Here is a 12548-nt window from a genome sequence, read left to right on the forward strand (position 1 = left end):
CACCAGAGCTCCGGTGAGCGCGTCAGCTCCCTGAGACAGCTGATCGTCAGGGGAAGCCCGGATTCGGACCCCCGCTGACGGGATAATGATGACCAAATCTGAGGATAGGTCATCATTATCAATTCCTGGATAACACATTTAAGCTTCAATTAAACTAGTGCAAGTGAAATATGCTTAGTGCAATTGAAGACATTTCAGATATTATTCTGAGACTGTTATAAAAATGAAAGAAATCCATACTTTCCAGTCTTATTGAGCTAGAAGGCGCACCCAGATTTAGATAACAGAATAAAATAAGAACATTGGGGGGAGGTTTATCAAACTGGTGTAAAGTAGAACTGGCTTAGTTGCTCATAACAACCAATCAGATTCCACCTTTAATTTTCCAAAGGAGCTGTGAAAAATGAAAGGTGGAATCTGATTGGTTGCTATGGGCAACTAAGCCAGTTCTACTTTACACCAATTTGATAAATCTCCCCCATTTTCCATACTAATCAAAATGAATCTAAGGAACTGGAAGGGGTAACCTCACCAACTAGTGGTCTAGGATAGCCCTTCCTTTTTGGATGGTCTACAGTGGACGAGGGCACTCATATTATATTTTATGGTGGTCTAAGGTAAAAGAAAGGATTAGTGTAGGAGGGGTTAATATTTTCTTCCCTAGTGGTCTTAGGCAAAAATGGAGACTCATAATTGGTGGTCTGGGGTATATTAGTTGGGTTATCACATGGTTCTCTGGTCGTCTAGTGTAAAATAAGGGGTTTCAACCTGATGGTTTATGGTGTGGCACCACTGAGCCCCACTGGCTGCAGACTAAAGGACCCAGGGACTGTTCATCTAAAAACAGTAATATGATTAACTGCTATGGGTACTCATCCAATTTCCTCTGCACCACTTTTGACAAATCTCCAGCAGTGTTTTCTTGTGGTGTTGTTTGCATAATATTATTTTTTTCAAATCATGATATGGTCTTAACATGGCACTTTTTATTATTTATATTTTTCTAGACATAGATCCTCATTTATCCAAAACAGTATGACTGGCTAGTGATTGGCTGCAGCGGTCACATGCTCCTGTGTCGGAAAGTCATCCCTGGAACAGGAAGCAGAGAGTGAAGGGCAACCAGCAGGGTCGCCAACCGTCCAGAAATTTTAAAAATAGGTGACTTTTTTAGGCTGGTGGTACTGGACTAGATTATTTTAGTGGTAATTATCATCATTTTACAGCTCACAGTACACTGCGTGCAGAATTATTAGGCAAATGAGTATTTTGACCACATCATCCTCTTTATGCATGTTGTCTTACTCCAAGCTGTATAGGCTCAAAAGCCTACTACCAATTAAGCATATTAGGTTATGTGCATCTCTGTAATGAGAAGGGGTGTGGTCTAATGACATCAACACCCTATATCAGGTGTGCATAATTATTAGGCAACTTCCTTTCCTTTGGCAAAATGGGTCAAAAGAAGGACTTGACAGGCTCAGAAAAGTAAAAAATAGTGAGATATCTTGCAGAGGGATGCAGCACTCTTAAAATTGCAAAGCTTCTGAAGCGTGATCATCGGACAATCAAGCGTTTCATTCAAAATAGTCAACAGGGTCGCAAGAAGCGTGTGGAAAAACCAAGGCGCAAAATAACTGCACATGAACTGAGAAAAGTCAAGCGTGCAGCTGCCAAGATGCCACTTGCCACCAGTTTGGCCATATTTCAGAGCTGCAACATCACTGGAGTGCCCAAAAGCACAAGGTGTGCAATACTCAGAGACATGGCCAAGGTAAGAAAGGCTGAAAGACGACCACCACTGAACAAGACACACAAGCTGAAACGTCAAGACTGGGCCAAGAAATATCTCAAGACTGATTTTTCTAAGGTTTTATGGACTGATGAAATGAGAGTGAGTCTTGATGGGCCAGATGGATGGGCCCGTGGCTGGATTGGTAAAGGGCAGAGAGCTCCAGTCCGACTCAGACGCCAGCAAGGTGGAGGTGGAGTACTGGTTTGGGCTGGTATCATCAAAGATGAGCTTGTGGGGCCTTTTCGGGTTGAGGATGGAGTCAAGCTCAACTCCCAGTCCTACTGCCAGTTTCTGGAAGACACCTTCTTCAAGCAGTGGTACAGGAAGAAGTCTGCATCCTTCAAGAAAAACATGATTTTCATGCAGGACAATGCTCCATCACACGCGTCCAAGTACTCCACAGCGTGGCTGGCAAGAAAGGGTATAAAAGAAGAAAATCTAATGACATGGCCTCCTTGTTCACCTGATCTGAACCCCATTGAGAACCTGTGGTCCATCATCAAATGTGAGATTTACAAGGAGGGAAAACAGTACACCTCTCTGAACAGTGTATGGGAGGCTGTGGTTGCTGCTGCACGCAATGTTGATGGTGAACAGATCAAAACACTGACAGAATCCATGGATGGCAGGCTTTTGAGTGTCCTTTCAAAGAAAGGTGGCTATATTGGTCACTGATTTGTTTTTGTTTTGTTTTTGAATGTCAGAAATGTATATTTGTGAATGTTGAGATGTTATATTGGTTTCACTGGTAAAAATAAATAATTGAAATGGGTATATATTTGTTTTTTGTTAAGTTGCCTAATAATTATGCACAGTAATAGTCACCTGCACACACAGATATCCCCCTAAAATAGCTAAAACTAAAAACAAACTAAAAACTACTTCCAAAAATATTCAGCTTTGATATTAATGAGTTTTTTGGGTTCATTGAGAACATGGTTGTTGTTCAATAATAAAATTAATCCTCAAAAATACAACTTGCCTAATAATTCTGCACTCCCTGTAAATGCTGGTAATCAGTTCTTATCTATATATTGAGCTATAGACATATATTACTTATAATCTTCATCATTCATTATGGTTTTCCAATTTGTCCTTAAAAAAATGTTAGATGTCCGAGATTTTGGGATAAGTTGTCCAGAAAAAAAAGAAGCAACAGGTTGGCAATTGGGTAGCATTGGTACGGGAACAGTGGTGAAACCGTGAAGGGAGTGCTGTTTTTTTTCATATGTAAACAGCACCCCACACAGTCCTACATTTTTTTTCCATAGCGGAATACCCCTTTAAATCACATATAGCCTTCAATGTCCATGTACTCTTACAATATAAAGCAGAACATTGCAGTAGCTTCTCACATAATCTACCACCCTCTGCAGTCTTCCCCTTATCCTTCCCTGGGTGTTCTCCTATTAATGGCATGCAAATCCAATTATTAACATATGAATGCACACTATTTACATATGAATGCACAATCATTTTCCCTTCAGCAGGTTCCATTCTACTAGGGCATCCTATAGGCAAAGGCCAACTGTGCCTATTGGTAAATCCGGCCCTGATGATTGTCGTAATTGTAAATGTTTACAAAGCAGTGAAAGTGAAAGGCACTGTCTGCTTGCAATCAGTATAAACTCCATTTTTAGTCATCATGTACAAAGTTAACATGAGGACTCATGAGGACACATGAAATTAAAAGGGTCTCATTGGTCTTTAAAAGGAAATCTGCTGTACGCAACAAGAATATACTGTAACAAAGCTACCATCTGCATAATACACGTAGGCTAGTTTCACATTGCCGGCAAGAGTTCCAGCCGACTATTTCAGCAGAGAATAACCCGCTGGAGCCCTCTGGATCCAGCATTGCCAGAGGGTATAGGAATGCCCGCCAGCCCCATTGGCTATAATGGGGTCTGGCGGAGATACATGAAGGGATTCAGCCGGACAGATACCGCTGCTGCACACAATGGTTTTTGTCCGGGCGTTTGCCGGCATTCTATGCCTGCCAGAGAGCACAGGACCATTCTGGTCCTCAAGTCGAATTTTCTTGCATTCAATCTTACCTTCAAGCTCTTCCTTTTCATAATGAATATTAAGGACGGAGCTGGTTCCACCCTGGTCAACAACAGCTTCTTCATCAGATCTCTGTTAAACGATATAATAAAAAGTGTCATATTAACAAAGGACAAGGCAAGTTGAACACATTTAGAAATACATATACACTGCCTGTCCAAAAAAAAGTCGCCACCTGGATTTAACTAAGCAAATAGTTATGGGCCTCCTATTGGATAATTACTGCATGGGCGATTATCTTTCAGCTGGCAATAGGTTATTTAACCCCCACTGGTGCAATGAGTTGCTTCTCATTTCTTAAACAACCATGTCGAAAGACACATCTCGTGGTCGTGGCAAAGATGTTAGTCTGTTTGAGAAGGGTCAAATCATTGGCATGCATCAAGCAGAGAAAACATCTAAGGAGATTGCAGAAACTACTAAAATTGGGTTAAGAACTGTCCAACGCATTATTAAAAACTGGAAGGATAGTGGGGACCCATCGTATTCGAGGAAGAAATGTGGAAGGAAAAAAATCCTGAATGATCGTGATCGGTGATCACTTAAACGTTTGGTGAAATTAAATCAAAGAAAAACTACAGTAGAACTCAGGGCTATGTTTAATAGTGAAAGCAAGAGCATTTCCACACGCACAATGCGAAGGGAACTCAAGGGATTGGGACTGAACAGCTCTGTAGCCATAAGAAAACCACTAATCAGTGAGGCAAACCAGAAAAAAAGGCTTCAATTTCGCTAGGGGCGATTTTTTTTTTGGACGGGCAGTGTATTTTTCAGCCATTATAGATGGTAGATATTTTTTAAAAAAAATAAAAATAAAAAATAAAATACAAATTAGCATTTTTTTAAGTTCTCTCATGACAATGAATGTCATACAGAAATTGGTATAATCGCCTCTTAGCAAAGCCAAAATAGCCACCTTTTGTGTGATACTATTAAAACCAAAAGTACTCAGACATGATTATAGCTCCATGAAATGGAAACACACTGAGATACTGAGATAAGAATTTACCGTATTTATTAAGCAGTAAATAGTAAGCTTCAAGCTATAAAGACATAATAAAATATAGTAGTACACAGAGTGAGTCAGAATGAGCTTGTAAGTTTATCCCTCACAGCTCTTACTATTATAGTCTTTACCGGCCTTTATGTCTTACAGGATTGTAAAAAACACAAATTAGCCCCTAGACCTGCTTCCTCTCAGCCAAAACTGACCCTTGTGGAAATCATTTCAGATTCACCAGCCTGTGTAGTTCTTCTGGATAATTGTGTAACTGGCACAACTTAAAGGGGTTGTATCATCTCAGACAATGGGGGCATATCCTAGCACCGCATGTGCGCCGCACCTTCTGTGACTTTCAAGGCTCAGTTTATGAGATAGGTGCAGGTCCCAGAGGTGGGACCAGAACCTATCAGACAATAGGGGCATATCCTAGCAATATGCCCCCATTGTCTGAGATGATACAACCCCTTTAAGCAACTTTTTCCCAAAATAAGTCAAGGGGCATTCCCTTGCATGCCCCCAACATCAAAAGTCATACATTGCTCCATACAAATCAGACATGTAGAATACATGAAAAGGGGTTATGAAAAGAAGAAGTACATGTATTGAGGCCCAGGTTTGACCAGGGTTTGGAAAGTCTCTGTGGTACGTATTTAAGCATTAATAGTCTGTGCATACAGTACCATAGATGCAATGCAAGTTTATGGCGAGTCTGGATGGCCACCTAGGGTCCATGGCTCCTGGAGGGCCAATGGTTGCCCAAAATGTGCAAAGATTTGCTGCAAATTTCAGTTATGTTCCCTGCAATAAAGCTGTGATATTCTGTGGTCCCTGAAGGAATGACCTACACCGAGAAGGTTCACATTATGTAATGTGTGCAGATCTGGAAGTCAGAGGCCAAAGCAGCAATGATCCAATAAGTAAGGGTGTGAGTAGCTGTATGTAAGTGTATGGTATGTGTATAGTGTATAAGGTTAGAGAATCTGTAATTAAGGGGGATGGTCTTGAATCTAAATTTATTTAGCAAGTCTGGGCCTGTATTTAAGGGTCTTGTTTGGGATCTGTATTTTTTTTTTTTTTTTTTGGGGGGGGGGGGTCTAAACTGGAGACTGTAAGATTTAAGGGTGTTTGGTCTGGAGCATGTATTTATTCTGGGGTGAATTAATTTAGGAGATCTGATCTGTGGTCTTAACTTATTTTGGGGTCCATCTGTGGTCAGAAATAATTCAGGAGTCTGGTGGTCGTCTAAATTAATTTGTGTAGCTACAGAGGATGGTAATGGCTGCAGAAGTGAGGGGCAAAAGATGTCTCAGTATCAAACTGTGCAGTCACTTAGAAAAGTCATCATGGCAGTCTAGGTTGGATGGAAAAAAAATGAATAAAAAGATCATCTCCAGTCCCTGTATTTATAGTGAAGCTGGTGCCGCTCCTGACCCAACTTTTACTAAAAACTTGTACACCACAAAACATACCATATACAGAAAGTTTCTGTGTTGCCCAGAACGAGGCAATGCCTTTCACATTGTCAAAAAGATGAGCCCGTATACAGTCTGATACTATAGAAATGGGAAAATGGACTCAGCACAAGTCCTGCTTGAAGGAAAGCAATGGCCCGTACGCCAAGTCAATGCAATGCTAATACTAGAAGATCCTTGTAGATATCAAAAGACACCAGCATATCCTCCAAAACATTAATTTTATTCCATCAATAAAAACTTTAAAAAAAATGTGCAACATTTAGGCTTTAACTGAAGTGTTTTTCTAGGTTATGCTGAATTTTTTGATCTTCACAGTCTGAGACTGTCAGCCAATGGTAGACACTGTCAGTGTGACAGCGTGGAAGGTTGGTGGTTGAAGCAGCGTTGGGGGCCAAGTTAGGCTAACAGTCCAGGCCCTATAATCTACTTAATCTACAGTTGCATATAGTCAAAACATAAGACTGTTATACATCACCATGGAGATAGGAAGTCCATTCCAGGCTGGTCTCATGGACATTATAATGGGTGATAAAATATGAACAGTGATGAGGGGTCCACAGATGCTGCATGCTAGGTCATGAAAATAGGTTGGAGGGTACCAAGAAACCTTTTCAGAGGTATGAGTGTTGTGGTATCAAGTAGAACCTATAAAAGGGCCTAATTTTTGTATTTGCAATAGAGTCTCCTATCCTGCATGTCAGCCATTATCTTACTATTCCACTCATGTAGCTTAATACAAAAACAGAGCACTGTGCACCCACTAAAGGCCATCAAATCCACAACCAATATGTTTAACCTACTCTAGCCATTCCTGGATGAAGGGAGTTACGTAATAACCTTGTTTAGTAGAGCATGAAGTCTCATTATTGTTATATTAATTGTTAATCTTTCAGATTCTGCAGACCAGATAATACATTCAAAGCTAAAATCCACACTAATGAGAATGAAGCTTTCAAAACCTGAAAATTTAATTATTGGCAGCAGAATTTCTACAATTATTGGCAGGAGAATAAAAAGCCCTGTGTTCACTTACTGTTCTGCAGCTATTTTTATATTGAGAAATAGCACACAATATAGCATCAGAATAGAAGTACAAGTTGTCTACGGAATATGGGGGCTGGAAACGCTGCCAGCCACTTGGTGACATTTATGGAACAGACTTTGGAATACACAAGCCACTGATCTGTACAACTGCATGAACAAATAAGTAAAGCCTCAAGAATTACCTACAAGGATTACCGTACTAATGAAATGTGGTGTGATTCTTACACAAGTCACAATAACAGACATATACAATCTAACTTTTGAATTTTTCATGTCTTTTAATGAGCACATTGCTTAAATATCTACACTGCAGGAAGAAAAATTAAATTAAACCTTGGATTTAATAATCTGTAAATAACCTTTAGCAGCAATCACCTACACCAAATACTTCCTGTAGCTGAAAATAATATTTACACAGTGCTGAGGCGGAACGTTAGACCATTCCTCCTTGCAGATGTGTTTCAGTTCAACAAGGCATCAATGTTTTTATAGATGCCTTATGTGTACAACATGTCTATGGGCTTAAAGGGGTTATCCCATCTGCGCTCTTGACACAGGTAATGGGGAGGGGAAAACACCAGATAACACACAGAAGGAAATAGACCCGAGTCTAGGCATCAAAGCTAAGGGAAAGGGATGGTGACCTCCTAGGAATCCCTAGCCCTCTCCCTGACTCCTGTCAATATGAGTAGACCCCGAAGGTGGAAATACTCATACACCAGAACCTTAGCCCTGGAGACTCTGGAAAGCCCTAGGAGTGGTGGCAGGGAATGAGACTACCGGTTCCTTCGCAGATGAAGGAACCAGCATCTCCCTGAGCCCTAGAAAACAACAAAAACAAGCTAACAACAAAATGCTAAACAAAATGCATTTAGATAAAGAAGAATGGAGGAGCAGGAGATCCAAAGGAACAACACACCAGCTCAACCAACTCCAGCAGAAAATATCAACCGCATGGTGAGCAGTGTGAGTCAGAACTAAATAGAGCCTCAGTAATGACCACAAGCTGCACCTGACAAGAGGTGTAGTCATTACCGAACAACAACACTGCAAGGAGAAACAGAGAGACTGTCAGATACCCTCATGTGCTGCCAGTACCCCCCCCCCCCCCCCCCTTACGGGTGACCTCCGGAAACCCAGGGCCGACTTCAGGATGCGCCCTGTGAAAGGCCTTCACAAGGCGACTGGCATTAAAATCAGTCGCAGGAACCCACATTCTTTCCTGAGGACCGTAACCTTTCCAGTGCACGAGATATTGAAGATATCGACTGAGAATTCGTGAGTTCACTATCCTGGCAATCTGAAATTCAAGATTACTGTCCACCAAGACAGGAGCAGGAGGTAAGGAGGACGGTTCAGCAGGTTCGACATATCTTTTCAGTAATGATTTGTGAAAAACATTATGAATCTCTAAAGCTTGCGGAAGTTCAAGATGAAAAGCAACCAGATTAATAATTGCAGAGATCTATAATGGCCCAATAAACCTTGGCCCCAACTTCCAAGAAGGTACCTTCAATTTAATGTTTCTTGTGAACAGCCACACAGAATCACCCACTCTCAGGTCCGGACCACTCATACGTCTCTTATCAGCCATACGTTTAAACTTTTTGCCCATTTGATTTAAATTGTTTCGAATTTTCCGCCAAATAGATGACAACGAAGAGGAAAATCTTTCCTGTTCCGTATACCAGAAGTCTAAGTACCAGAAAATATGCCAAACTGCAGATGGAACCCATATGCCCCAAAAAACTGCGACTTATCAGTTGACTCCTGGCTACGGTTATTTATGGAAAACTCAGCCAATGACAAAAATTAAGACCACTCCTCCTGATTCTCCAAGACAAAACATCTTAAATAAGTCTCCAGATTCTAGTTAGTGTGCTTAGTCTGTCTGTTCGACTGAGGATGAAAAGCCAAAGAGAAGGAGAATTGGACCCCCAGGCAAGTACAGAACGCCTTCAAGAATCTGGAACAAACTGAGTCCCCCTATCAGACACCACATCAGAGGGGATACCGTGTAGTTTCACGATGTTATCGACAAACACTTGTTCGAGAGTTTTAGCATTATGCTATAAAGTGCGACATCTTGCTGAAGAAATCAACAACCACCAGAATCATAGTTTTCCCTGAGAAATTAGACAAATCTGTGATAAAGTCCATGGACAAATGAGTCCACGGTCGGGACGGGATAGACAAGGGAAGTAGAGATCCTGAAGGCCGAGTATGTGTCACCTTGGCACGCACACAAGTCTCAAAAGCTGACACATAGCCCTCAATACATTTACGCAATCCTGGCCACCAGAATCTCCGGGAAATGAGATCAACCGTGGATCTGCTCCCAGGGTGTCCCTTAAGAACAGTACTGTGATGTTCTTGAAACACCTTGTGCCGTAGTTCCCTAGGGGACAAGAATCAGGTGCATCTCCCTGGGCCTCCAACACCTCTGATTCAAGTTCAGGATAAAGGGCGGATGCAACCACCCCATCAGCTAATATTGGGCCAGGATCCTCCGGGACAGCTACGCGACAAAGCATCTGCTTTGACGTTCTTAATCCTACGGCGATAGGTGACAACTAAATTAAATCTGGTAAAAAACAACCTTGGATTCAGACGTTTAGTCGACTCCAGATAAGCCAGATTTTTGTGATCAGTAATTACCACAATGGGATGAATCACTCCTTCCAACCAATGACGCCATTCTTCAAAAGCCAGCTTAATGACCAGAAACTCTTTATTACCTACATCATAATTTCTTTCAGCAGTAGAGAGTTTTTTTTTTTTTTTAGAAAAGAGCACATGGGCGCTATTTGCTAGGAGAAGGGCCCTGGACAAGACTGCTCCAACCCCTACCTCGAATGCGTCAACTTCCACAATGAATGGCTGGGACACATCAGGTTGCACCAGTATAGGAGCAGAAGCAAAACACATCTTCAACACTGAAAAGGCATGTAATGCCTCATCAGACCAGACTGAGAAATCTGCACCTTTCTTAGTCATATCTGTTAATGGTTTAACAACAGTCGAGTCTTTCTGGATAAATTTACGGTAGTAGTTGGTGAACCCCCCAAAAAAAATCGATCCCAGTCCAACACAGCACAGACTTTTTCCGGATCCATAGGAAAACGCGTAGGTAACCCAGGAATTGCACTTCCAGAACCGCAAATACACACTTCTCAATCTTAGCATACAATTTATTCTCCCTTAGGATCGGTACTAATTAGCATGTAATTTATTCTCCCTTAGGACATGTCTCACGTGATCATGATACTTCTCCATGTCGGGGGAATAAATTAAAATATCATTCAGATACACCACCACAAACCTGCCCACCAGATGATGAAAGAGGTCATTGATGAAATGTTGAAAAACAGCAGGAGCAATGGTCAACCCAAAAGGCATGACCAAATTCTCAAAATGACCTTCAGTGGTATTAAAGGCCGTCTTCCAGTCGTCCCCCTCCTTGATCCTTACCAAATTATATGCCCCCCTCAAATCCAACTTAGAGAACACCTTGGCACTGACAATCTGATTGAACCCTAGTGCCTGGAACATTCTGTCCTGAGTGGACAGAGGTTTCTTAACTTCTTCAATATTCATGGTGGCTCGTATGGTCTTTAATAGTCTTTTTGTATCCTCTGGGGTACAGAAGGGTCTCCCTAAGTCATCTTCAGAGGATTCTGACCTGTCATTTGATAGAATCTCTCCCTCATCAGAGCCGAGTTCCTCCTTAAGATCCGACCTTTGCGATCTCTGCGAGGTAGAGGGTCGTGGAGAACTTGGTGGTAATCTTGTGTCAATTGCCGTCTTAACCTCATCCTTTATCATACTTCTTATAGAAGCAAGGATAGAAGGTGACTCCTCAGTCACTACTTTGTCCGTACATCTGGGACATAACGCTTTTTTAGTCTTGGACGGAAGAGACTTCCTGCATATCGCACACTTCTTCCGTCCTAGAGATATATCAGAGGCCTTTGTGGTGCTGGTTTCCCTGCCCTACAAGGTAATATAGATAGTTTAGGGCTTCTTATTAAGAACGACCATGCAGACCACCAGCACCACACCAGTGATGAATTGCTAACATTTGTGCCCCCCACCTTCACTCTACCATCCAAATAACATAACATATTTGGGAGGAGGCTTACCGGGCTCTGGGCGGTAGGAGGATTCACAGGCTTGCGGGACATCACCGGAGCGTCCACAGCAGCTGACATGCTGCAACAACACCATTATCTCTGGGCATCCCTGATATAAGCAAGCCCTCTGACATCATTCGAGCTCCAGAAGTGATGCGCAGAGGCATGGCCAATGGAATTCTCGGCCCTAGAGAACTTCCGGCCTGTTTGCGCTCCACGCTGGAGCGCGATCCCTCGTTCCCCGCAATGGCAGAAGCGTGGGAACGGAAACCCGGGGCTGCCTTCATAGAAGGGCTTATGCCAAGGTACAGGCTAGAGGAAGCTCCTCACTGCACCCGTCCTCTGCACGGCCCTCCCGAAATGGGGCAATAGCAACAGGCCGTGCACTATCCAATTAACCCCTGCACGGCAGGAGCGGCTTCCACGCGATCCCAAGGACAGGAAACAACTAAAACTGAAGCAGGTAAGGGGAGGGGGCCTTTTAAACTTGTGCTTCTACGTTGTTTCCTGTCCTAGGAGGCAGAGACTTCATCCTCCTGGAGTGTCGGGGAAAATACTCATACACCGGAACCTTAGCCCTGGAGACCCTGGAAATCCCTAGGAGTGGTGGCAGGGAATGAGACTACCAGTTCCTTCCCAGATAAAGGAACCAGCGTCTCCCTGAGGCCTAGAAAACAACAAACACAAGCGAACAACAAAATGCAAAACAAAATGCACTTAGCTTGAAGAATGGAGGCCATGGAGATCCAAAGGAACAACACACCAGCTCAACCAACTCCAGCTGGAAATATCAACCGCATGGTAAGCAGTGTGAGTCAGAACTGAATAGAGCCTCAGTAATGACCACAAGCTGCACCTGACAAGAGGTGTGGTCATTACCAAACAACAACACTGCAAGGAGAAAACAGAGAGACTGTCAGATACCGTCACGTGCCGCCAGTCTCTCAGATCTTCTCACCTCTGTCATGTGAGGGACTGCGACAGATCTTCGTTAACCTTCCACCGCCATAGGTCTCCTCCTCTTGTATCTG

General features: G+C 42.6%; 1 protein-coding gene across 1 annotated transcript in view; it reads right to left on the minus strand.

The window, feature by feature from the left end:
* LOC120996158 (electroneutral sodium bicarbonate exchanger 1) overlaps nt 1-12548 on the minus strand; it is a 247924-nt gene that overhangs the window by 139410 nt on the left and 95966 nt on the right. The window contains exon 2 of the mRNA XM_040425910.1: nt 3853-3934. Within this exon, the coding sequence (XP_040281844.1) occupies nt 3853-3934 (82 nt within the window). The remainder of the gene's footprint in view (nt 1-3852; nt 3935-12548) is intronic.

Source organism: Bufo bufo, chromosome 3 (assembly GCF_905171765.1).
Source record: "Bufo bufo chromosome 3, aBufBuf1.1, whole genome shotgun sequence".
NCBI lineage: Eukaryota > Metazoa > Chordata > Amphibia > Anura > Bufonidae > Bufo > Bufo bufo.